This window comes from Natator depressus, chromosome 1 (genome assembly GCF_965152275.1).
Source record: "Natator depressus isolate rNatDep1 chromosome 1, rNatDep2.hap1, whole genome shotgun sequence".
NCBI lineage: Eukaryota > Metazoa > Chordata > Testudines > Cheloniidae > Natator > Natator depressus.
The window spans coordinates 105,992,766-106,020,099 of NC_134234.1; the positions used below are offsets into that span (position 1 = coordinate 105,992,766).

The 27,334-nt window shown below is 39.7% G+C and overlaps 1 protein-coding gene across 4 annotated transcripts in view; it reads left to right on the forward strand.

The window, feature by feature from the left end:
- Positions 1-27,334, forward strand: part of MYO16 (myosin XVI) — a 576,974-nt gene that overhangs the window by 401,897 nt on the left and 147,743 nt on the right. For all 4 annotated transcript variants that reach the window (XM_074963511.1, XM_074963520.1, XM_074963529.1 and 1 more), the window contains exons 17-21: positions 2,166-2,277; positions 8,867-8,984; positions 9,799-9,870; positions 10,468-10,609; positions 23,284-23,356. In XM_074963511.1, coding sequence (XP_074819612.1) covers positions 2,166-2,277; positions 8,867-8,984; positions 9,799-9,870; positions 10,468-10,609; positions 23,284-23,356 — 517 coding nt within the window. The remainder of the gene's footprint in view (positions 1-2,165; positions 2,278-8,866; positions 8,985-9,798; positions 9,871-10,467; positions 10,610-23,283; positions 23,357-27,334) is intronic.

A 27,334-nucleotide genomic window follows, 5' to 3' on the forward strand; every position in this document is an offset into this window, starting at 1 on the left:
TGTCTGCAGGTACGGCCACTCGCAGCTCCCGGTGGCTGCAGTTTGCCATTCCCAGCCAATGGGAGCTGCGGGAACCAGGGCCGTGAACCAAGTTTGGGAACCCCAGATATTGGGTAAATCTGCATTGCTATTACATCCGTGTATTTCACCACATCATGCTTTCTCATAAGTCTTTTCATTGTCTGTCATAACCCCCAGTGAGATTGGTTAGAGAAGCAAAAATAATTCTTACACCTAACTGTAAAAGCTGTGTACTCAATCAAAGCACGATTCTTGTGAGAGCTCTCTAAGGGCATGTCTGTACTACAGAATTAAGTCGACCTAACTTATGTCGGCATACAGCCACCGCAGTAATTACATCGCTTGTGCGTGTCAACACTTTGCTCCTTGTGTCAGCGTTGCACGTCCTCACCAGGAGCACTTGTGTTGATTGTACTATCTATGTGGGGGCATTGTGGGACGACTCCTGAAAGCCATAATAGTTGACATAAGCAGCGGATCAACTGTGTTGACCTAACTACTGCGACCTTGACTCCATGCCTCTCATGGCGGTGGAGTTATTAAGTTGACGTAGCAGGGCAGTTGCATGAGCAGGAGCAAAATTTAAGTATAGATACTTCCATTGTCAGGTGGACATAAACTGCCTTGTGTTGACCTAACTGAAGTGTAGACCAGACCTTGGTAGTAGTCTGATGACTAAATGGGGAGTCCATGATGAGACTTATCCATCCCAGCTGGAATAGGAATGTGATCAGGAATTGTCAGAGCTCAAACCACCACCAGGTCTGTTTGTTATGGACATGGGACAGCTCAATGTGAAAATGCAAACACCCATTCTCTCTCTCTCCCTTTCATTTTGCAGTGAGATGCGATTAGGTGTATTGCTATGCATGTTGCAGGAAGGCCACAATATGTTACTGCTAAGAACATTTATTAGCTTGCTATTCTTTGTGTTAATATACTGTACTATATTTCAGTTGTTATGTGGCATAGCTTGTCTTGTACTGTATGTTGGCTCTTTTTGTTTTCTATTGTCTGCTTTTACACCAGAAGGTAGGTAGAGGAGTGTGTGTGTGTGTGTGTGTGTGTGTGTGTGTGTGTGTAACACATTGCAGAGATATTTGTAATTCATTAACACTTCCTTTCAGTGCATATGGTATATTATAGTGGGAGCTTATGACTCAGTACATTTAGCACATTTACTATTTAAGTGTGTACTCAGCAGCTCTAAGGATCAGACACTACCCTGAGGGGTGGAAACATCAGGCCACAAGAAAATTACGCAGTCTTACTACATCTCCCATTTAATTTAAGTGCTCAGTCCCTAGACATTCAGTGAACTTGGGATCAGACTGATAAGAATTGAATTCTCTAGTCCTCCAAACGGCACAAAGTGAACTTAAAGCAGACAGAGAGTTATACTGGAGAATTACCCCTTTGTAGGGGAGTCTCTGGCAGCAAAAAAGCTGGCAGAGCCAGGAATTCCAGAAGCTGGCAAAAGGGGAAGTAGGGAGGGCACTCTAGGTAAGCAGGAGTGTGTCAAGGGAGGGGAGGAGGAGGGCAGAGTCCATTCTCCACTGGCAGAAGATCTCAGTGGCATACATTAAAGCTATCCCCTTTACCTTCAACTTGCATTGGGGCTATCTGTGGGTATCTGAGAATTGGGGAGCCACAATCAGCTCCTTGTCAACCTCTCTTTTTCACTGTACCTGAGCTCTGCTTGGCTACAGATAAAAATCAACCCTACTGAATATTTGAAGAGAACAAATGAGGGGGGGAAAACCATCAAGCCACATGAAAATTAAGCAGTCTTACTTGACTCCTCAGGAATGGCAGAAATGCACCTTGCAAGTTCTAGCGAAATACACACAAATGTCACAAGGAAAACTTGTGAGCTAATAGCTGCATGTAATAATGGGTAGTTAAGCAAGTGCCTAGGGAATTGTAGAACATAAACACATTCTGTCACAAATGCCTTTCCCTCAGAGAGGTGAGAGAACGATTCACTGAGTCTCCTGTAAACACTTAAGAACATTATGTACAGGTGTTTGTGTATGACATCCATTAGGTTGGAAGGCAAAAGATCGCTTTTAACCACAGAAGCTTGATTGCGTGCCAACCTCATAAAGGCTATATGTTTCCCCCTTCCCCCGTCCCCCATGCAGGTATCTGAACCAGACTGTACTGGAGGAGACATCAGTAACAGTGAACACTCTCAACAGAGAGAAATTAGCTGTCCTAAAACAAGCCCTAACTGCTTTTGGATTCAATAACCTGGTAAGTTATGCAAGCCTATATAGTTCATGCCTAGAATGACTCTTTTACCTAGTTAAAAGCAGGTCATAAGAAACTCATATTGACAGACCCCCCAGAAAAATATAGGCCTGGCCCTTTTTTGTGCCAATGAAACAAAGCGATAGTTCACTCCAGGGAAATGATTGCAATCACTTTTAATTAGATACTGCACCAACAATATAAACATTTTTCATTCTTAAAGATTCACAGAACAGCTGCAAGTTATAATCCTGTGAACAATTAAATTACATAATGTCTAGATAGCAAGAAACAATCAAATCCCATATGACAAAAAATTATAAAAAACTCTGGGAATCTTTCCCTTCCTGATTATATCCCTGTCCCTTTTAATTTTATGAAGTATACATTCCAAATGCTGTATGAAAAAGGCATATAAATAATTAGACATGCAAAATTACAGGCAAGTGACATGAAAGATTTGACTTCAACTAACAAAAGCAACAAGGAGCAGCTAGTCCTAGAACCCACAAGGGGAGAGGCAATTCTTCATTTAGTCCTAAGTGAAGCAAAAGATATGGTCCAAGAGATGAGTATAGCTGAACTGCTCAGTAATAGCAACCATAATGTAATTACATTTAAACATCCTTGTTGGGAGGATGGGGGGGGGAGGGGAGGGGAGGGGAGAGGGGAATGCCAAAGAAACCCACCCCAGTAACATTTAACTTTAAAAAAGGTAACTACACAAAAATGAGAAACCCAGGTAAACCGAAATGAAAAGGTACTGTCACAAGGGTGAAATGCCTGCAAACTCCATAGGGACTGTTTAGAAACACCATAATAGAGGCTAAAACTAAACATATACCCACAATGAAAAGAAAAAAAAAGCCACTGTAGCTAAATAGCAGAATAAAAGAGGTGGGTAGAGGCAAAAAGGCATCCTTTAAAAATTGGAGGTCAAATCCTACTGAGGAAAATAGAAAGGAGCATCAACTCTGCACGTCAAGTGTGAAGATGTAAGTCAGGCCAAGAAAGAATTTGAACAACTAGCTTAAGAAACAAAAACCAGCAGCAATTTTTTTTAAGTACGTCAGAAGCAGGAAGCCTGCCAAACAATCAGTGAGGCCACTGGATGACTGAGCTTTAAAGGAGCACTCAAAAAAGACAAGGCCATTGCAGAGAAACTAAATTAATTCTTTTCATCAGCCTTCACTGCAGAGGATGTGAGGGAGACTCCCACACCTGAGCCATTCTTCTTAGGTGACAAATATGAGGAACTGTCCCAGATTGAGGTGTCAATAAAGGAAGTTTTGGAACAAATATATAACTTAAACAGTAATAAGTCACCAGGACCAGATAGTATTCACCCAAGAGTTCTGAAGGAACTCAAATTGCAGAACTACTAACTGCGGTTTCAACAAGGAGTTCTTATGGTTAGAGACTAACAAATTTATTTGGGCATTTATTCAGTTTGTAACCTTTTGCTTAAATCAGCGTCTGTACCAGATGACTGAAAGGCAGCTAATGTAATCCCTTTTTTTTTAAAGGCTCCAGAGGCAATCCTGACAAATATGGGCTGGTAAACCAGGCAATTTGACTGAAACTATAGTAAAGAACAGACTTGTCAGACACATAGATGAACACAATATATTGGGGAAAATTCAACATGGCTTTTGTAAAATAAAATCGTACCTCACCAGTCTATCAATTTTTTGAGAGTGTCAGCAAAAATGAGGACAAGTGTGCTACAATCAATATAGTGTTTTAGACATTCATCAAGGCTTTGACAACGTCCCTCACCAAAGACTTTTAAGCATAGCAAGCAGTCATGGGGTTAGAGGGAAGGTCCTCTCATGGATCAGTAACTGGCTAAAAGATAGGAAAAAAAGGGTAAGAAAAATTGGCAGTGTTCAGAATGGAGATAATTAGCAAGTCCCCCCAAGGATCTATACTGTGACCAGTGCTTTTCAACATATTCATAAATGATCTGGAAAAGGGGGTGAACGATTTGGTGGCAAAATTTGCAGACAATACAAGATTACCCAAAATGGCTAAATCCAAAGCACACTGAAAAGAGCTACAAATGGATCTCATTAAACAGGATGCTGGGCAGCAAAATGGCAGATGAAAGTCAATACTGATAAATGCAAAGTAATGCACACTGGAAAATATAATCCCAACTAAGCATGCAAAATGTTGGGGTCTAAATTAGCTGTTACCACTCAAGAAAGAGATCATGGAGTCGTCATGGATAGTGCTCTGAAAACAAACACTCAGTGTGCAGCAGCAGTCAAAAAGCTAACAGAATGTTAGGAACCATTAGGAAAGAGATAGATAAGACAGAAAATATCCTAATATCACTAGATATATACATGGTACGCTCACACCTTGAGTACTACATGTAAATCTGGTCTTCTCTTCTCAGAAAAGATATATTGGAATTGGAAAAGGTACAGAGAAGTGATTAAGGGCATAGAACAGCTTCTGTACATAAAGAAATTAAAAAGACTGGGATTGTTCAGCTGAGAAAAGAGGCAACTAAGGGGGGATATGACGGAGGTCTATAAAATCATGACTAGTGTGGAGAAAGTGAAAGAGAAGAGTTATCTACCCCTTCACATAACACAAGAACTTGGTGTCACCTTATGAAATTAATAGGCAGCAGGTTTCAAACAAATATAAGGAAGTACTTCACACAATGCACAGTGAACGTGTGGAACTTGTTGCTAGGAGATGTTGTGAACGCCAAAAGTATGACTGGGTTAAAGAAAAAGAATTCAATAAGTTCATGGAAGATAGGTCCATTGATGGCTATTAGCCAAGATGGTCATGGATGCAACCCCATGCTCTGGGTGTCCCTAAACTTCCAACTGCTATAAGATGGGACTGGATGACAGAGGATGGATCTCTTGATAATTTCCCTGTTCTGTTTAGTCTCTTTGACACATCTGGCACTGGTCACTGTCAGAGGACAGGATACTGAGCTAGATGAGCCATTGGTCTGAACCAGTATGATCGTTCTTATGCTCTTAAAGAGAGAGAAGCTCAAAGTCTGTCTTTAACCATGTAAACCAGTCAAGAAGGAAAACAGAAACGGGAAGAATGAAATCTAGGGGTGATAGGTGGTTGGATTTGGGAAAACTTTTGCATGCCATTTAATCCCCTTTCAGATCAGAAGCATGCTCAGATGACTGTGACACTCTCTATATATTACACATGTGTACAGTGCCTAGCACAAAGAAGTGGAGTCCCTAGGCATTACCACTGTACAAATAAATAATAAAAATCCAGTGAAGACACATAAAAAACAAATACACAGTACCTAACATCATCCTGGAAAAGCTGAGAAAAAGCTAATGTGACAATAGTCTGGATTGTCATAGGTAGGCAACATTTCTAACAAAAAGAGACCAACAGTTGTCAGCAACGATAAAGAAATAAACTGGTGAAACCATGGTGAAGCTGTTACCTAACTGGGAACTAGACTGAGGCTCTTTTGGTGATGGAGTATGATGTCGTTGCTTACAACTCCTTAGTTAAGTTAGCAACTACAGTTCCACTATCAGCTATAATTTGACACCTACCCAGACTTTCAATATGAAGAAAGTATTTCTGTGAGCATTTGTGTGGTTGCTACTAATAGTTAGCGCTTATGTGGAGTACAATTAATTGAACTTTTCTTTATTCTTGATTGGCCAAATCCTGTTCTTAAAGAAATCAGTACCAAAATTTCCACTAACATCGGTGGGCCCAGCATTTAGCCCATTGTGCAATCCTAGAATATGTTGCACAGATTGCTCTGGATCTGTCAGTAGAATTCATTTTTGTAATATGAATCCTGAATAGCAAATGTGTAGGGAAATCGTCAGGAATAAGCAGAATACTGTAACTGCTTTTTATAGTTCAACATCTTGGCAGATTTTAAATTGTACAACTTTGTTTTCAACCCCAAAATTAAACATTGTATCCTAAAAGTTCAGGTTATCAAATTAAAATCCTGAAAATTCTATTAAAAACAAAACACATGTTAACATATGAAGTTAAGTTCCCCTCCTTTTTTACTCTCCCTGCCTACCATTCTCACTAGAAAAAACACAGTGCCAATGTCTGAGCAGTATAGGACTCCTGGTCTGAGTTTAAAAAAAAAACAAACAGCTACTTCTACAGAGACGATATTTGTAGCTGTATTGGACAGAGAAATTATGAAGTAAAGTGGCATGCTTTCTCTGCTTCTGTGCATACTGGTTGTCATACTAATTCACGAAGTGCTGGGTCAGCTCACAGCTACTTTCTAGTAGTACCGGTGTTTCAGCACTGGAAACAAACCAGAATGTGGATGAGTTTCATTAGCTCTTTTGTTTGGTTAAGGAGGGGAGTTTCAGCCCCTAAATACACAGTTACAGACAAACTTTTAAGAGCAGTAGAGGAAATTTGAGAGCACCTTATTATCCGAAGCAGAGTTTTCCTCAGAGCCAGATCCTCAGTTGCACCATAGCTCTACTTGGAACAGCTGAGGAACTGGTCTCTGGAATAATTTAGAGCAGCCTCAGGCTTCTTTAGTTTCACTTGGCTGCAGTAGCCCTCAAGGAGCCATTCAGCCAGCTGGGGATCAGTGAAGCACAGCAGCACTGTACACATGCCTCTTATGCTGGAGGTCATATGGTGGTTAGTATAGAGTCAGCCATGGCCCATAATTTAACTCTACACCACTTTTGATATGTGTGGAAAAACCCATGTACAGTGATCTCTGGTCCTTCTAGCTGCAGGGAACAGATAAGAGTTACTGACAAGTGCTTTATCTTTTTGAAGAACTATATAAACATTTCTAATTAATCCTCAACCATCCTGCGATGCAGGTTAATATTTATTGATACCCTGTTTTAAAGATGGGGAATCATTATTGTCTAGGGACACTGCAAATAAGTATCTGACCCAGGACTAGAACCCAGTCTCTTGATTTCCAGAGCCACGCAAAATCCTCGTGATTTAAAGTGTCTCCCAGTGTCCTTGTGTGTTTGTCAATCTTTCTGAGTCGTAGTTTTCCCATCTGAAAAATAGGCTAATAAACCTCTTCATTGATATCATGATTTTTCCATCTGTAGATTTCAAATTATATCAGAAAGCATTATAATTTTTTATAGTAGCATATCTCCTGCGGACGCTACAGGTGAACAAACCATCCCAGACTGCCAGCGGATTTTCCTGACGGACAGCATGCCAAAGGTTGCCGATCCCTGGTTTAGGATATACGGCTTGGATCAGCTGCATAAGAGATCTGTGTCCTTACTCTAGATCATCTGCAAACTCTTTTTTGTATCCTGTAGCAAGTCATGTAGATTCTCTGTGCCTTATTTATCCAATCTGAAAAATGGCAGTAATGATATTTGCCAACTTCTAAAAGACCTTGTGGTGCCTCATTATGTTTCACTAAATATAAAGAAATTAGTCAGATCATTCATGGAAGAGGTAAGAATACAAATTATAGCCTTGTTCATTTTCCAGGGTCATTCTGGTAGAGAAAGCAGCAATAGGGAGAAGCACCTTTTACTAGTGCTGTTGTTTCTCCAAACATCTGGAAAGCTGTCTGGGGTTAATTTCAAGAAATTTTAGAGTTCTGGGCAATTGTTTGCTAAGCTAATTTGGTCTCTGCTGCAGAAGATGCTCTGGTTAAATGTTTACATGTTGTAGTGCATATTTTCGCCCTGAAGATACTCACTGTGTGTGAAGGAAAGCACGTGTGTAAGTCTTTGCCGGTTTGGGTTCTAAGAATTAATTCAATAATTATTTCAGATTTATCAAATAAGTTCATGATCAGTTAATCTTTCTAAGTAATGAAATGTAGCTCTCTCGAGTAAATAAGGTTTCTTAGCCACATAATTTAAATCCAATCTGCTGAATAGTACAAAGGGCCTTGACTATAGGGCTGTTTTTTGTTGTTTGTTTTTTGTTTTTTTAAAGATTCACAAGAATGTTTTTATAATGGGGAAACTGTTGTTTTTTCTTTTTTCCAATCCAGTTTCCTGGACCATCATTTGCTTAATTTTAAAAACATTTTTACAAAAATCGCAGAAACTATATCTGGAAAATTACAATCAAGAGATGATTGTTTTCCAAAGTTATGAACATCTGAAAACAGAATATCATAATGGATTTAACAAACAATCAAACTTAACTATAGCTTTCACTGCCTCAAAACTGGTATAATTTAAAGCTAGACTATTTGATTGTGGATGTGACTGGCAAAAAGGAAAAAAAAGTGCTTATTCACAGATGTAGAATTTATCACTGTTAGAATTCTCAATAGGCAAGAAATGCTTATTTCTTGCAGAAATAATACTACCATTAAAGACATTTTATTATTTCTTCATGATATTCTAAATAAATTTCTTATCTCATCAGTTAATTTGATTTACATAAATGCAAAAGTAAAAGCATTAGACTATTCTTATTGTTCTATATACTGTATTGGCCATGGTATGATTTCTAAACCCTAAATCCTCACATAATAAATGAATAGTTTTTAGTTGAACAAATGCTACTCCTGTATAAAGCATCTTCTTTCATTTGTATGCCCAGCCGAACTTTTCTTTATATTTGTGTATAAAATGTGCAGGAGGTGGAGAACCTGTTTGTAATTCTGTCGGCAATTCTACATCTTGGAGATATTCGGTTTACTGCTCTGACAGACGCTGAGACAGCATTTGTGTCAGACCTGCAGCTACTAGAACAAGGTCAGTAGAACGTGACCTTCTAGTATTGCCTACTTTGTCTCTTATAATAAGGTGATTTCACTGATTCACCAATAGATGGAAACACTGTTCCAGGCAAACAGAGATCTGCATCCTGGAGACTCATAAATTACTGGGGAAACACAGTACGCTATTGACTCTGATGCTTTATAAATTACAGATTTTTATGGGAATAAGCAAAATGCTATTGTGGCAAATTATCAAATTCAGTGTCATACCCAATGGTGCCATTTGCCAAAAGAAATTGCACAGTGTACTTTGGTCTTTTTTTTATATCTATCTATCTATCTATCTATCTATCTATCTATCTATCTATCTATCTATCTATCCACTTTTACTGCATGTCAACATCTAAGCAATTTGCATTTAATAGAATTCCTTACGTTCAGAAATCCTTGCCTTAAAAGCTTCCCTAGCTTTGAAGTTGCCCTGTTGGTCACTTACAAATCTCCTCTAAGTGGCTTATGAATAGATTACCAATAAGCAGCATACCTTAACTCTAATACCAAAGAGATCCTGCCAAGCCCTAGGGAAAGTTCTGTGTAATCTGTATGACAGAAAAAAGGTGTAATTTAATATGCAGATACATTAAACTTTACAAAGTCCTGATTATAGTAAGCCGATTTTACATGTTCATTAATTTTGATTACTGCTATGACAGCTCACTCTGCATTAATGTGTAGGTTTTTTCACTGTTTACAAAAAATAGAATTGAAATAAAAAAATCTATTTATATATTGAAATACAGTAATTGAACACATGTTCCTCTCATTTCAAAACAACTCTTTCCTTTTAGTCGCAGGAATGTTGCAGGTATCGCCAGATGAATTTGCTTCAGCCTTAACAACTGATGTCCAGTATTTCAAAGGTACTTTCTTCCAAGTCCACATTCTAATAAATCAGACTTGGTAGCTTTTAGATCCTTCTGGTGTCTGTCAGAGCTAAAAGAGTTAATGGTTTGTTTCTCATTTTTTATGAACCAGCAAAGAGACTCTCTCAAGGATATCTTGGTGGAGATCAAACTGTGCCTGGAATTACAGCAACCTTTTGTAACATGCAGCTCAGTAACAGATCAGAGGCTGATGCTGATAGACCTGAACTGTGGTGAACCTTGCAGCAAGGTCACAGACCAGGTCCTAGTGCTAAAAACCAGTGTCAGCAGGAGTGTCCTTAAGAAATTCCATGCAGATAAGTCATCTGCAACAAGAAAGGAGCCTGTATGCCACACAAATTATTTTTTGTCTTTGTTCACTCCTGACCTGAGAATCTCCCAAGTATGTTAGTGGGAGCCTTTTGTTATTTGACTCACTAGGTCTTTCTGCATAATTAGAACACAACAGGGGCATTGGAAATGGGATAAGTGAAGAGGCTGGACAGAGAGATTATTATGAGAACAAGTATTTTTAAAGTATTTTATACACTTTATAATCATGTTTTCTTCTCCTTTTTGTGTTTACTTTCTTAGGAGACATGATCACGAGGAGACACACTATAGAGATTGCAGAATTTTACCGAGATCTTTTGGCAAAGTCACTGTATACTCGTTTATTTAGTTTTTTAGTGAACACAATCAACTACTACCTCCAGAATCAATATGAGACCAGCAGGTAGGAGCTCAGGTGCTAACTAATCCCATTGGTAATCTTACATGCTGATGCCCTATTTAAAAAAAATCTAATGTACAAAAGATACATGGGCAATGTAGCCATCATTAAAGCATTTCATGATAGTATTCCAGTTATGCTTAGTGATGTTACTGATCATTCATGGAGTGTTCCAATTCCGTCACTGCTTGATGAAAAAATGTACATTGTGTGCTTGTATGCAAATGAATTTACAGACCAAAGAGAGAGGTTATTATTTCTACACCAGTCAGTGTCTAATATTTATGTATCTAGATAGTTAACTGCCTAGAAACCAAATCTGTAACTGCTCTAAGCTGAGTCCAAAGTTGGTCAGCTCTGATATGACACTGCTTTATGTTAGTAGGCATGTTATTTTTTTCATGTAAATTATTGGTGTTAGTCTGTATATTCTTCTATAATGGTGTTTGTTGCTACTAATATTTTAAAAGTTGGAATTATGGCATCAGATAAGATATTTAACAAGTAGTGGTCTGGTTGGCATTTAGTTGATGCAAAGCTCACTTATTATTCTTCTCAATATCTCATGATGTCGAGCAGGTTATTAAAAACAAAATTCAGCTCAAAAACCCTCAAATACATGTTTAAATGTCACTTCTCTTTGAATGAAACCTTAGGAGTATTTTCTACATGTCTGTAGGTAATCATCTGCTAAAAACTCAAACAAATTACATCTGACATGGTTTCTTGGAAAACATGAATGCCTATTAAAATGCATTAATGGAGCCATTCAGAAACAAAAAAAACTTAAAAATAAATCTCAGCAGAATTCAGACAGAAAACTAAAACAAGAAGTCTAATTATACTGTAATGTGCATGTATCTTAACTAAGATTCAAAATGTGACATGCACACTGATAAATAACGGCTTTTTCATGTTTACCAAATACATGCCAGTTTGGCATTCTTCACAAGCGGTGAACCACAAGTGAGTTCTGTGAGTCATCTTTAACAAGTGCCAATAATCCCTTTATACCACAGTCCGACAGGCTGCCCGGGCCATATACTTTAGCAGAAATACTATTTTAGAAATATTGGTTTTGTTTTTTAAAAAATCCATCCATTTGTAAAGCCACTGAGCCAAAATTGCTCTGCATCTCTTTCATACAGATTTAATATCATAAAAGGGCTTTAAAGCTACCAGAGCTGGGCATCAGGGAATTGCCCCAATATAAAGGGCTTCCCTGGCTAGAGTAGAGCTGCATACCCAGCTCTATGCCAGTGCAGGGGATGTACTGGAGGCATTCCAAGGTGGAAGGTGACTTCGCCTGGGATGCTTCTACTGGACCAGTCCCTTAGAGCCACATGCAACCGGGCTCAAGTTAGAGCAACTTCAGATTGCTCTAATCTGTGCCAGAAGTTGTCTTTGGTCTGTTCATGATGAGGAAGGCACAATGTGGCACAGAGCTATATTTTGCCCTTTCCTCCTCTCTGAGCTTCTTGGGCCAGCTCAGCTCTGGCACAGAGATGAATTGGGCCCATGCTATGCCTACACTATGAGCTGGGATGTAATTCCCTTGCTCAGGTACACATACTTGCACTAGCTCTTGTTGAACTAGCTCAGATATAAATATCAGTGTAGCCATGGTCCCGCGGGTAGCGCAGTAGAGGCACAGTTGAGTTGTGCTGAGTACATATCCCCCAGTTGCAGATGGGTTTGTATTTGGCATGGCTCAGCTGGTATGTGTACCAGTATGTGTACACAAGCAGGGGAATGACACCTCTGACATACCGCGGCACAATCCAGACTAGTGGGGGATTGCGCCACCCTTGCAACCTTGGGTGCCTTACCATGCTCTTCTGTAGTAGCGCCCAGCTGGGCCACTTGCAAACAGCCTGCCAGCATGCAGGTCACATCCTAAGGGTCTTCACGTAACTGCAGCCTGCCAGCTATACCCTGGCTGTCGCCAGCCTTAGTTATACTGCAGGGTGACCCCAGCCCATTCCCAGTCCTGGATCTTCCCCCAGAAATATATGACCTGTACTGCACAGCCCTCTCCTGGACAGTACAAATATATTAAATTTGTTACTTCTTTAGGGGGAATAATATGCCATTTTATTACCTTAAATAATTACCCAGACACTTCAGTTTAAACACACCGGATTAGATAACACAGTAAATCAAGTTTATTAACTACAAAGAAACAGATATTAAGTGAGTACAAGTAATGAGGCATAAAAGTCAGAAATGGTTACAAGAAAAATAAAGAAACAGTGCTCACTAATATCTATTTAAGAAACTATCTTAGTTGCAAAACAAACTTTCTCACCACATGCTCCAGCAGTTTACTGCCCAAGCTTTCGGCTCAGGACCCTTCCTCAAGGGTCCAACAGCTGTTTGCTTTTGTCTTCTCAGGTATGGAGAATGAGGGGGAGAGAGACAGGGATACCTAGGGGCAGTTTGTCCCTCCTTTTTATGGTTTCAGTCCCTCTCTTGAAAAACATTTCCAGCTGAGAACCAGGAGACAAAGTCAGTGTGGCAGGATATTCCCTGCTGATTTTTCATCCTGTTTGAACATCCTTTGTTATCCCCTCCTGCTTGGTGACTCTGTTTACAGCTTAAATGCCAATTAAGGCAAACATACACTCCTTTGTTCAAGACAGGTCTGTTTGACCAGTATGGTACTACATGAGTCTTACCATTTTTTTAAAAGCATACAGGGGAATCTTATAACTTCACGTACAGTGTTGCCTCACATTTTATCAACAAATTGAGTTTTCAAATGGTACCTCACAAGGCATACTTTGGACAAAGATTATTATAATAGTGTGTAGGGTGTGAACACAGGTGTGTATTCCATCACACACCCTTAACTTGTAGTGTAGACAGCCTTCGTTACCATGAGTCCAATTATTAAGGCTTTGCAGGGAGAGAAAAACATACAACACATTTTAAAAACCTCTAAAATTATTGGAAATAGCTTTTTTTAAACATCATAATCTGTGATTTTAAGGTTTGATATTTCAGGACCTATTAAAGCTAGGAGCTGGTGTCTTTCATGCCCAGTGGCTCTTTTTTCTAGCCCTAACACAATCTTAAGATATTAGACCTTAAACTGTCACTTGTACAGGACTCATCCTATACTTCATCCAGTTGTAACTGAGTATGCTTGGGGAGAGTTCTACATTTTGGTGGGGAGGATATATTTGTCAAGTTGTTTCTAATAGTCAGGCAACCTTAATGAAAGACAGTGCTACCTATCCGGACTATAATATGGCAGCTGTTTGAAGATGCTCAGAGGTTTGGAATCTTAGCAGTTGTCTTGGTGGAGCTGGGCAGCGTGCAGGCGAAGTAATCAAAGAGATAGAATAAATGCAATTTATCACATACATCTGCAGTTTATGGATCAAATTTTACTTATTTACACCGGGGAATCAGTGGGATTGCAACAGTGTGCTTTGGAATAAGACTTGGCCCAAAGTGCGTTACAAAGTTCTTTTAACAAGACTTTATAGAACAATAAAATTAGATGCTAACGTGCTAGAAACATCTGACTCAATATATTGAAAATCAAAGTGCATTACTAAAAAAATCCTGGGCTTCACTTTCTTTGTGGAATTACTAGAATTTGATCATTAATATTGATTTTTTTCATTTACAATGAAACAGCTAATGGCTGGTTTACAGGTGAAGCAAAACGGGTGATTGCCATTAGATCTAAGGGGAAAAAAGTTTACTGAGTAGATGCAAGAACATACTATCTAGGTGCAAAGTGGATAAAAGCCTTGCCAGAATCTGACAAACACATGAATGAATGGATAATGCCCGTTAAATCAATGTACAGCAGCAGTTTTAATGACAATGTAATGATAGAGTTATTATTCACCTTCCTGAAAATTGAACTTGTTCATTCATAGTGACTCACAATTTTGTCTAACTAAAGCACCATTTTTATATTAACCAGCATAATTATAACCATTAATACAAATGTAGGCTGGTTACAAAGTACTTTCATGTTCACAGCTTTGTCTGTCCTGTATGATATTGTTTTTAAGGAGGGCACTATGACAGAAAACTAATCTTGTGTGATTAGAGTTCTAAAATGTATCAAGAGAAAAATAACTCCAAATGCTTGTTAATGCTCATCATTGTTAAAAATAATATTTATTAACTTTTTTAGTTTCAGGTATATTAGATGCTTCTGTTCTATCTACTGTATTTTACAAACCATATGCATGAGGGTTTTTTAAGACCTTGTATTGCTAAGATTTATTGTATTGCTAACAAACTTGCTGATTGTGAGCCTTGGATAATAGACCCTTAAACAAATATCATTGACTGCTGCAATTTCAATTATTTGATTACCCTTTGGCAGTGTCAAGTCTAGAGCGTCTGACATTAGTACCAATATACAATGTATTAATGTGACATATCAGGAAGTCCTGACTCATAGCTGAAAGACAGCCTGTTCACAGATACTAGCAATGCCTAAAGAGGCTCAGGAAATGTTTATCTTTTCTAACTGATGAAAAAAATATTGAATTGAATATGTTTGGTTTGGAAAACCTAGTTTTTTGTCTGGCCTTGCTACCTATGCCCCTTACAAAGTAGCAGGTACTATGTTCATAGTAATTTGTTAGCAAAAGAAAAAGTCTCCCTGTTTCATGACCTGGAGATGTGGCTCATGCCAAAATATTTGAGGCACTGCAGACTAGCAAATGAGGTTAGCTTTTGATTATGGCTTTGTATCCATGGTGTCAAGTCAGCCATAGGCAATTTCCCTTTCAAATGTCATCTTCTGAATATTTCTGAAACCATATTTTGCATCTTTCAACAGTGTAATTTTTTATCCATAGTAAAATCTTTTCAAATATTGACAGAATATAGCAGTGGCAACATTTGTTTTGACACAAGGAAAATACTGGAAATCTCATTCACAGAATTCCTTTCCATGCATTATGCATCATTTGAGTTCTAATAAGATCACATGCAAGATAGTTTTGAGGTATATAGCTATCAGCCTTGGAGAAGAAATCAGTAGGATTTTTTCCCTTCTTAACAAAAATTCTGTTCATCTGTCACTGAGCTCAGCAATAGGAGGGGATCATAGGGGGACTCTTCAACTGAAAACACGAACCCACAGCGTTCATCTGTCACTGAACTCAGCAATAGGAGGGGATCATAGGGGGACTCTTCAACTGAAAACACGAACCCACAGCATGAAGCAACATTCCCCCACATGATTTGGAAAATAATAATCCCTAATGCAGTATGGGGCATAATGTCATTTTTTGAGCTTTGGCCCAGTATGCATTGTTGTTGGGTTTTTTGTGCTTACTCATAAAAGACAAAAACAGATTTTTAAACTGCAGAACAAATCTAGCCTTTCAAGAGATGGGAAAGTTAGCCCTTCCTAGCACTGAGTGAACTGTGAAAGGTTTTGAATCAACCTCGATACTGTGGTTGAAGAAAATCTTCACCACCCAGTACTAGTCATGCACGGACCTGCAGCATCAGATGTTGAATCTGTGATTCCTTCCTCCTCCCCCACTCCTCATGTCCAATCTGCATATACCAGTGAGGCCTCAGAGGAGTGGGGAAACAGAAAAGCCAGTGCCTCCACAGTGCCTCAGAGGAATAATCAAGAGAATTAGAGACCCACTAAGTCAGTCACATCAACCTTTACTTTTATGTTTTAATAATTGTTGTAGGCAAAGGTGAACTGCTCTTCTGGCATTGGATGTGTAGGAATGTAGGCCTACACTAGGCCTCAGTTAGAGAGGTTATATACTGTATCAAATCCTCATAGTACTTCCCCTTGTTAATCAGTATCACTTCTGCTTTATCCAGATCAAACTTAAACCAGCTTGCTTTCATCCTGGTCACTGCCAGATATTGGAGGAGCAGGGAGAGGACTGTGTCTGGGTCAGATGAAAAGGAGATGTAAAGCTGAGTGCCATCATAGTGATGACACGTTAAGCCATACCACCTCACAGTCGCACCTCATTGCTTTACATAGATATTGAACCAAAGGGATGATATGACTGAACTTTACAGATTTCCATAGCTGAAAACCTTCGGGAGCAGAAGAGTAGTTACTCAGTATCGACCTGTAAGACTGCTCTGAAATGAGTGTGCAGAACCATTGTAAGGGAATTCTGTCCATCTCTCCCAGGAATTGCAAATGGGTCAGCTGCACCTCATGATCACTGATACGACATCTGCCATGACAATATCACTCAGAAAGCCTGGTATCTATGAGTTGCTCTTAGGAGTTGGCAAATCTTTTTATGTGGTTTATTTTTAATGTAGCTATTCAGCCTCAAGGACAAAAGGTGTTGCTAGTCAAACTGGGAAAAAATTACAGAGAACTCATTCTGGAAAAAGGCAAAACTGGGGATGTTTCAAATCATTATAGTTGAGGTATTGTTTTGTAAATTGAAACCTCAAATTGAAATCTCAGGTGTGGTTCACATCTGTGTCATATTTTAATCAATTCCAAAGTTACAGGGTAATCGGGGAGTTGCAAAAATTCTTCCAATATTGGCTCATATTCTATGAAGTGTGTGAAGCCTGAAAAAATATTTCAGTCACAATAGTAATAAATAATCAGTTACTAGTGTCCAAAAAGCATAGTTAATACATTGTAACTGAATTTCAAATCCATTCAGAATCCAAATACAAGCACTGCTTTCTTACCTTCATTAAACATGGCCTGGTAATATAGAAGTACGCACTTTGCTTATTGAAAGAATGAAGTCTCTATAGCCAATATTCCTATTTTGTGATATTGGTTTTACTTCTCATTAAGTTTGAAAGGCTCAATATTTACATTGTCTAAGTGTCAATATTGTTGCGCAATCCTAAAAAAGTAAAGTAAAATAAGGACTACTGAGAAAGAAAATTCTTCCTTTTTAATATGTATCCCTTTAGATTTCTGGTGGCATTTCCCCTTGATTTGTAAACATGAGAGAACAGATCCTTCTATTTTATTGTGGAAATCTCTGTTATGATTAATTTAAGAAAAGTAATTTTGCTGGAATTAGTATGATTGACAGCTAAGCAAGAAAAATATGTCCCAACCCTCTCCTTGGAGGGAAAAGTCTTAGAGTGGGATAAGGACACACACACATAATGTAGTGAAGTAATTTATAGCCAACTATAAAATATTATTTTAATTAGTATATTACATTATCTGTTGAAATTTAAGTTAACGAAAATGGGCAAAAAGTTAACAAAGATAATTACTGGATTTCTTAATCAAATCCATTGTACCAGCTCTACACTATGATGACAGGAAGACAGGCTTAAGGACCAGTGTGGGGATGCAGTTATTCTGATGTAGCCTCTTGTAGCCAGACTAGGTGGCTCTTATTAAAAGGGAAAAAAATCTAGTCCGATTTATGTAGTGTGACTGCACTGCATACAGGTGTGGAGAGAGAGAGAGATGACCTCACTGAGGACACAAGGGCCAGGAATCTGAAGTGGAGCTGATCAAATTATTTTGACAAAACTTTTTTTCTGTCAACATGTTTCATGGAAATGTGTCAGTTTGGAATTTTTTTTTTTTTTTGTCAAAAATAGCCAGTATCCCAATGGTGAGGGCATGCTTCTGGGATGTGGAAGAAACAGTTTCCACTTTGGGACTAAGACTACTTTCACAACATCAAAATTTTTTGTGAAACAAAATTATTATTTTCTGGCCAACTCTATCCTCTGAAGATCTTCTGTGCCAGTCAGGCTAGAAGCTGGATTGGGATAAGGCTTAGTGGTTTCAGGTGTGTCCAAATATAAGTGCAAGATGATTTAGTTAAAACTGTGCTGCTCAAGACAGCAGACCCCATTTGTCCTTGGGGATTTCTGGAGATGAGGTACAGCAATGGTCCTTGGATAGGATGCCTCAGATGGGGATATGTTGATCATTACTATGGCCAGTTGTTGTAGGGACCTACTACCCTGCTGGGGTTAAGGAAGTCACGGAACTCTCTTATTCATCAGAAGGAAAATCTCACAGGCAGTGACAAGGCTCTGTCTAATAGTATTAACATAGGACTTTAGGAGAGGGAGCCTTGAGGAGAGGGTTACATAGGGGTGAAACAAGGAAAGCATGCCCCCAGATATTGCTCTGAGAGGAAGTTACATGGAAAGGTATTAGGCTTTCTGGGAGAGGTGAAGAATTATTTTATCTATTTTATCTGTCTTGAAATTTATAGAGGCAGGGTGGGTGAGGTATATCTTTTATTAGACCACTTCTATTGGTGAAAGAAACAAGGTTTTGATCTTATACAAAGCTTTTCTTCAGGTCTGGGAAAGATACTTAAGAGTGTCACAGCTAACTACAAGGCGGAACAAATTGTTAAGCACAAGGAGTTAACACATGTTGCAAGATACTATTCAAGGTGAAGTGAGCTGCTGACACCTCTGCAGTCAGAGGAGAAAGGAGGGTTAAAGGTTGTTGTAATGAGCCATAAATCCAGTGTCTTTTTGAGTCCATGATTTTAAACTCTCAGACTTGTCTTTTGAAGATATTGTGCAGGTTTCCTTTTGAGGACAAGGACCAAGAGATTAGATATGGAGTGATTGTTTTCTGAAAAGTGTTCACCTACAGATGTTATGGTATTTTTGTCTTTATCATTTTTCTACGTGAGTTCATTCATGAGTGTAGTGATTGTTTCATTTCATCTACATAACTGTTCTTGGGGCAGTTAGTGCACTGGATGATGTCTACCACATGTTTTGATAGTCTTGCATAGGACCCATGGATTTTGAAAGGTGTGTTGTCGGGGGTATTGATCATTGCAGCAGTGGAGATATATCTACAAGTTTTGCATCTGTTGTTCTGGCAGGGTCTGGTGCTACTTTGAGTTGTGTGTTCTGGTCTGTTGTGAAGTTGTGTTGCTTCTGATGATAAGCTTGGCAAGATTGGAGGTTATTTGAAGGCCAGAAAAGGGGGTTTGGAAAAGATTTCTTTCAGGATGTGGTCCCCATTTAATAGAGGATGTAATTGTTTAATGATAGCCCACATGGGTTCCTGTGTAGGGAGGTAGGTGACAATTAGAGGTGTGTGGTCAGTGGTTTTTTTTTTTTTCTTGTATTGAAGCACTTTCTCTCGGTGTATTTGGCCTGTTCCATGATGTGATCTACTTCTCTGGTGAAGTCTCTTTGTTAAGGAAAGGTGGTTTTAAATGTGTTAGGGTGTATATCCCAGACTTTCTCCTCGGAGTATATTCTGTGGTATCTAAGCGCCTGGCTGTAGACAACAGATTTATTGTTTGGAGTGGTTACTGAATCTGTGAAGGTAGTTGTGGTGATCCTTGTGTTTATTACATATAGTTGTCTGTAGGATTCCATTGTTGAAAACCCTAGAAATAGGGTATATTTTGGACAATATTGTATGTAGGTTAACTGAGGGAAAGGCATGAGAGAACCCATCTTTTTGCAAATACTATAAAGGTAAATCAAAGGATGTTTGACAATCCAGAAATAACAAAGGCATTCTGGTGTTCATCCAACTTTCAAATGTGTTTACTAAAACGATAGTATGCTAAGTATTTAAGAGAATAGACAGTATTTTCAAGGAAGATGGTAGATGTTCCTTTTGAAAATGACTGTGGTCCAAATTCTGCCCTCTACAGGTGTGTGTAACTCTCCCTGGGTTTAATGTAGACCCATGCTGTTTGCTATTATAACTTGTGAATAAATGCAAAGTATAAAAATTAGGGATGATTCATCTGTTCCTCTTGAAAATGTAGAGAGTACAAGGCTGGTGTATCTCTGCTCAAATGGAGACTTGAATCATGAGTACATGAGACTGAAGCTTACATTTTTAAAGCAAAAAATTAAAATGGGTTGCATTATTAGAAATGTAGCCAGTGATATTTCTCTGTTTCTTGGTGAAGAAATTTCCTCATATGCTAATCGATCTCATGATAACTTCTCCCACCCAGCAAAGTCAGTCTAGTCTAGATTTATTATGCATCTCTCTGCCCTGTCATTTGAGAATACAGTCAGTCTTGCAATGATCAGCAGAGTTAATGCTAGTATTGAACTACTACTCCTCAGAAATGAATGGGAACTTTTGGGGTATGACATCTGAGGAAGGCTTTTAAAAATGCTTTGCCTATCTCTGAGGAAGGCTCAGAATGTTAGCAAGGAGGTTGATAATTCTGCTGTTTTATTGAATGTAAGAGGTTTTTTGGGGAGTGGGTTGAAGTAAGGAGGTGCTGTTTTGAAATTTAGGGCCAGATCCTCCCCTGGTGTGAATGGATGCTGCTGAATTGACTTCAGTGGAACTACACCAATTGAGGATTTAGTATTTTATACTTTATTTTTTTGGCTTAGCTAGCTAATATACATATTTGATTAATGGGGATGATATGCACTGCTGACAAGTAGCTTTATGTGAACACCCTCATCTATAGAGAGAGGAGATGTCTGTTCTGCTAAAGCCCAAATGCTGATCATGGAAACAAAGCTCAAGTAAGAGGGACAGCTGTTGAACGGTGGAGGTAGCCTGCTGTGTCCTACCTAAGTCCCACACTTTCAAATGTTTTGATATGTGAAAATAGCCACCCCTAAGAATGTTCAAAGTTGTCTGAATGCCCAGTGGCTTGGGCAATTGAACTGGGCAGATTAAGGCAGGGTACACAAACTGGAGGAAGATATTCACACATCAGCTCCTCACTGGCTGCTCTGAAGTCTGTGCACCTTTGAAACAGACAGCACACAGCACACAGTAAGAATCCCCAAATAAAAATTTCAGACAGACAGACAGGTTTTACTGAGGAGTACACAAGTGGCATCGGGAAAGAGGAGGATAGTGAGGATTAGGGGACAGGAGAGGCAGGGTGCAGGAGGTGAAAGGATTAGAGATACATGTAGCAGGGTTTAGAGTGACAGTTTTCACTGGGGGAACTGGGAGTGGGAAGAGGCTGCAGTAGCCCAACTAACTGAGCTGGATACATTCTGAGGTAACTCAGGGAAAGGATAGTGAAGAAAAGAGGTCGAGGCTCTAAGCAGAGATGGCTTTTCCTTCCTCTCAGGCTCTATGATCCTCAGATGGCCTTCCTTGACCCTCCTGAGCCATAGGTCATACAGAGATACAGGCTTACCCCTGAATCTATCCAGTACCTCTATGATGTGATGACATGAAGGAAACTGTGGAGGCTGACCTGGAGCAATAATGTCCTCTGCTCCAGCCAGAGTACTTGGCATCCCTGCCACTTGGCATCAATGCTCGTGTCTTTTCCGAGGACCCATCAGGGACAATATTGGCATCAGTAAAGCCTCTTTGTGTCTCAGGGTATGACAACGCTGCATTTTAAAACCCACAGCAGTGAGTGTCAGAGCCTGGATCTGTAAACTTGGGCTTGCAGGGCTCACTCTGTGGCACTAAAATCAGCTAGGTAGACATTTGGGCTTGGGCTCTGAAGCCTAGGGAAGGTTGGTTTCAAAGCCCAAGCTCCAGCCTGAGCTGCTACACTGCTGTTTTTAATGCCTGAGCATGAGAATCACAAGCCCAGGTCTGTAGACCTGGGCTCTGAGATTTGCTGCTGCAGGTTTTAAAATACAGTGTAGATGCTAAACCCTAAAAAGGCTTCCTAAACCTAAGAGCCCAAGGATTAAAGACGAGCTTCTCTATGGGTAGGCAGACCCAGCATTAAATTATTCAGGAATTCTACATTATGGTGAACTTACCATCTGGACCGGTCCCGGTGTATGCTTCACACTTCCTTCAGAGGGGACTGATGACAGGAAATGCAACCAATAGAAATCAAAAACACACCTGTGCTATGAGTATGATAGCTGTATGCACCAGGGTTTATGGGTTTGGTAGCTAGATCTGGCGTCATACCACAACTCTTACATCCTGCCATTGCCCCTATTAACTGTTACCTGGTTTACACCCTGAGCCCACAGCTTCTGTTTTACGTTGCCACATACAGCTGGTGGGTGCTTGCCTGGCAGTATGTCCACAAGGGTTTGCGGGGGTTTCTTTTGTTTGTTTTTATAATGGTGTTGTCAATGTCTAGATCTGTGCAGTTGAGCTTCCTAGTCTGCACTGTCATTAACACCAGACTAAAATCTTGTAGGTTTGGGTAATCTCCAACAGTGGCTGAAAATGATGTTTCACACGGCTCACTAGATGTCCAAGTGCCATTAGCATATATAAGTTGAGAATTTTCCTGTGCTAATATGCATCCATTTGGCATTTCCACTCTGCACTGAGCACACAGGAAATAGGTACAGATGTTTTGGAAAAATCCCGCTGAAAAATGGATGCTTGGGAAACTGAGTGCATCCAAACACCTACCCATTCCCACTAGCTGCCCATCTCACATCTGAGTTTTCAGATGGGCTCCTGAATGTTTGAAAATGTTGGTCTTAGTGTAAACAAGTGAAACATTTTTTGGACTTATTTTATTCTATATTTAAATGGTGGCTATTAAAACTGCTTAGAGCTTTGGAATATTTACAATCCCTGTGCAAGATGGGTCATGGGGTAGGGTGCTGATGAGACAGTTAAAGTTAGTGCAGTTTGTCACAAAGCTTTATCATGTATGTGGAGTGTTTATGTACACCATACCAACTTGTAGTGGGTGGAGTACTTGCATCCTCGAACAAAACTTATATAGACAGGAGCAATAAATGTTCCATTTGCTTGAATACCTGTAACCTGTACTATCTTATTGTTTCAGTGACCAGGTATTTGAAATTGGAATATTGGATATCTTTGGGTTTGAGGAATTTCAAAAGAATACATATGAACAGGTAAGAAGCTTTATTTTGCTGGATTGGTTGCAAGTATAAATGCTGTTTATCTGCTTTTATTTTTTGAGCCAAAACAAGCATTTGCCCCAACTGAAAACAATGTAATACACAGGAGAAAAATTGCTCTTAAAATAAATTCTTCCCATTCTACCATTGTGGCTCTGAATTAAAATTCAGGCTTTGCAGAGTTAAAAGAATCTAGTAAACATCTAACATAATCACTTGGGAGAACAATAGTATCTGCTTTAAAAATATTTTCAGAGAAGTACTTATTGTTGTCTGGTTTCTTGCTTATGGAACTGATACTTCAACAAGGTCAGTGAGTGGGAGGATAGTAGACTGGATTAGAAGTAAGATCAAGAGGTCTGCAGATGCTTTGGATAAAGAATAGAATGAAAATATCACATTATGTTCAGTGCTATTATTGGCAGATTCACCTCTGTATGACATTACAGCACGTGACTTTTTAAAAAGCTGAATTAAAACCATTGAAAATAAATTAATCTAGCATTCTGAATGCTTAAAAATCCATTTAAAATCAAACACTTTGTTAAAATTGTACAACTATGTGTTCACCTTTTAGCATCACTTGTTGGATCCAAAGATTTTCAGAACTGAATGTTTTACAAACCATAATGACCTCTGCCTGCAGAACTGAAAGAAGATGTCTGTTATTGTTCAGTTGTTCATTGTGTACTGCAGCACCAAAGGAAAATTAAAGAAGTAGCAAGAAGGGAAGTTACTTCAGTAGCAAGAAAAGCCAAGGGTTTATTATGCTGTGAAATCAGTGGAAATGTAGAGGTTGCTCTCTTCCCCCCAGTAAATTCTTTATTTTATGGGTGGCTCAACTTTCTCTCCAGCTCTCTTTGATTCCCTCCAATTTGGTTCTGACCTGTTCATACTCTCCTCCCCCCCTCCCTGGTCAGCAATCTCTGCTAACCAGCATGGTGGAACCATGACTCAACCTACTCCCCATCCTTCCCCAACCTCAAGATGACATCTTTGGACTCAGTATGCCTTGGGGAGTTATTAGGAAACAGTTCCTGAACTTCTCTAAATGCAGAGATTACAACTCCCCCCAATCCTTGTGCAGACTGCACAAGAAGAGGTGGTCCTTCTTACTCCCTTCCGTCTCCCCAACCCACTTCACACTTGTTTAAGGGCTGGGCAAAATCTAGTCCTTAACCTTTATCTGTAAGCACAGTCCATAGTATCAAGTCAAATGGACACTTGAGATATTAAAATTGAAAGGAGACAGAATTTTAAAGAGATTCTAATAAACATCAGGGATACCTTAATTAAACAGCCTGTATATTAATGTATAATATCTAAATATTCCAATCTATTGCTTTTTCTACATAATACACACACTTCAGTCATATGAGAATTGAAAACCCCTTGTAGGTTTTTCAACCCAAGTAGTGATTTCTAGGTGTTGTATGTTTTGCTTTGTATACAACAGACATAACATGTAGGAACCATACTGGCACACAGGGACCCAAATAATTGTGTTCACTAAATATACACACCAGGCAGCCTAAGCTACATATGCCCTGCTGCCCTGGATAGATACTGACAACTTCTAAACAAACACCACGGTGACTGCTACTGAAAGGCCATAAACTATTTTAAAGGGGTACTGTCCTACTCTTGTTCACTGTAGTAAGTGTACAAATCACTTAGTCAGACATGATTATTGCAAGAGAGCACTGGGTCTTGGGGTGCAGGCACACATCCCAGTGTGACTTTTACAGCTCTTGAATCCTTTAAGATCAGGGACTGCTGGGAGTTGTAGTGTGTAAACAGGACTCATGATGGCAGGTCAGCTGGAGAGTATAAAAAAGGAAGGTTTCTGGGTTGGTCTTGGGAAGATGAGGGTTGAAGAAATACTCTGAGGGAAATCCCTCTCTGTGGACTGGGCAGGAGCCCTAGAGGGTAGCTAGGAAAGACTATCTAGTGGGAAGTGTGTGTTCTCTACTTATCCAGCTTGTGGAAAGTGGGGCAAGCATCTGCTACCCACTGTTTTGTGTTATTTTGAATCTTTTTGTATTTTCTCTCTGTTATTAAAACTGGCTCTGAGAAAAGAGATGTGGAATTGAAACTGAGTTTGGACTTTGTTTTGACTACCCTGGCTGGTGATCCACTTACAGTTATATGCTCACAACCAATTATGCATTATACAGTGACAGTATTGCTGTTTGAATCAATCTCCAGCTTCTTTATGCTACATAGTAATTTACACTTCTGCAAATACCAACTTCTTCTATAAAAATCGAGACATTAGAGCAGTAAGCAATAAAAGTAATTATATTAAAAGACACGGACCAGATCTTCCTATCTAATTATACAATGGGGGCTTGATCCTGATTGGAGCCGCTGGCCATGACAGCAAGATGCAATCCAATTTACAGATCCATTCAGTAGCAGGCTAGTTACTTGCCTTCAAAGGATCATCTTCTCTGAGATCAGGGAAAATGTTCTGAAAATGATTTCTGGCCTCCTCGTCAACTCAGCTATTTCTCTGGTCTAAGAAAAAGTGGGAAAACAGCTATTGATCATGCCTCTAAATATTAGCTTCTAGGATCTTAGCCCACATAAGAAGACTCAGATCCAGGTAAAAATTAATTATTGTAATTACCTCAAACTAGGATTTTTTAAATCAGACTTCACCACTCTCCCAGTTTCTTGATCCCACAAAGTATCTTCTTTTGGTTTAGTTCCAGGATTGGGATGCATCGTTAACTCTGTGGGCCAGAGGAAAGAAGTCACTACTTCCACTACATTCATAACTTGAAGGACACACAGTTGTGCTGTGCCTTTATCGGGCTATTTCTACTTTCAGAGTGTGCCAGAGAAGAAGGGAGACCCTGTCTTCCTCCTGGTTGACGTTCATACTTGTAATCAGGTAGCAGTTTCTTAGTTCTCGGGTATCTAAGCTACGGTCCCTACAGAATCCAGGAAATGGTGTTGGTTTCAGGCAAATGCTTTCGTGCAGAGCTAGTCAGCAGAAGCAGTGAAACTACAGTTCTGATTTCCAAACATCCTTGGACTATATTTCTCAGGGTTAGTAAAAAGGGGTTTTCAAACCATTTTCCCTTACTTTTAGAATTTTCCAATGTGGTAGTGCAGGGATCGGCAACCTTTGGCACACGGCCTGTCAGGGAAATCTGCTGGCAGGCCGGGACATTTTGTTTATCTTCTGCATCCGTGGGTTCAGCCAATCATAGCTCCCACTGGCTGCAGTTTGGTGTTCCAGGCCAATGGGGGCTGCGGGAAGCGGTGTGGGCCAAGGGATGTGCTGGCCGCCGCTTCCCACAGCCCCTGTTGGGCTGGAATGGCAAACTGCGGCCACCGGATGCTGTGATCGGCCAAATCTGCGGATGCTGCAGGTAAACAAACCATCCCGGCCTGCCAGCGGTTTTCCTTGATGGGCCACATGCCAAAGATTGCCGATCCCTGTGGTAGAGTCATGGTTGGAGCAGCACTCCTTGTGAACATTTCAGGCACCCCAACATGACCAGAGGTCTTCCCAAGAGGAAGAAGTCTCTGTCTCCAGTGTTCACTGAGGCGGACTCCAGCCAACTAGCTAACTGTCCCTTCCCTCAGGGGGCCTGGAGGGGTTTAGCCCTGAAATATTCTAAAACAAAAAGCAAACCCAATACGGGGCCTCCCACCAGTCTTCCCACTCTGCCATTTCCATCAGGCTTGATAACTTCTGAAAGCAAGACGATTATGACTGGGCACTAACTAGCAGATGAGTTTTACAGATCACATAAAAGAAGAAAGCTTCAACGTTAAAATCAGTATTGGGTATGCTGTTTCACTTGTATTTGTTTAGCATCAATAATTCAAACCACATAAATCTTCTCCATAGTAGGTCAAGTCATTCTTTCTGGAACAATGTTAGCACATAAATAACTAACAGTAACTGCAGTAGAGGTTGATAGTAGAAAACCATTGCACCACAAGTGCAAAAAC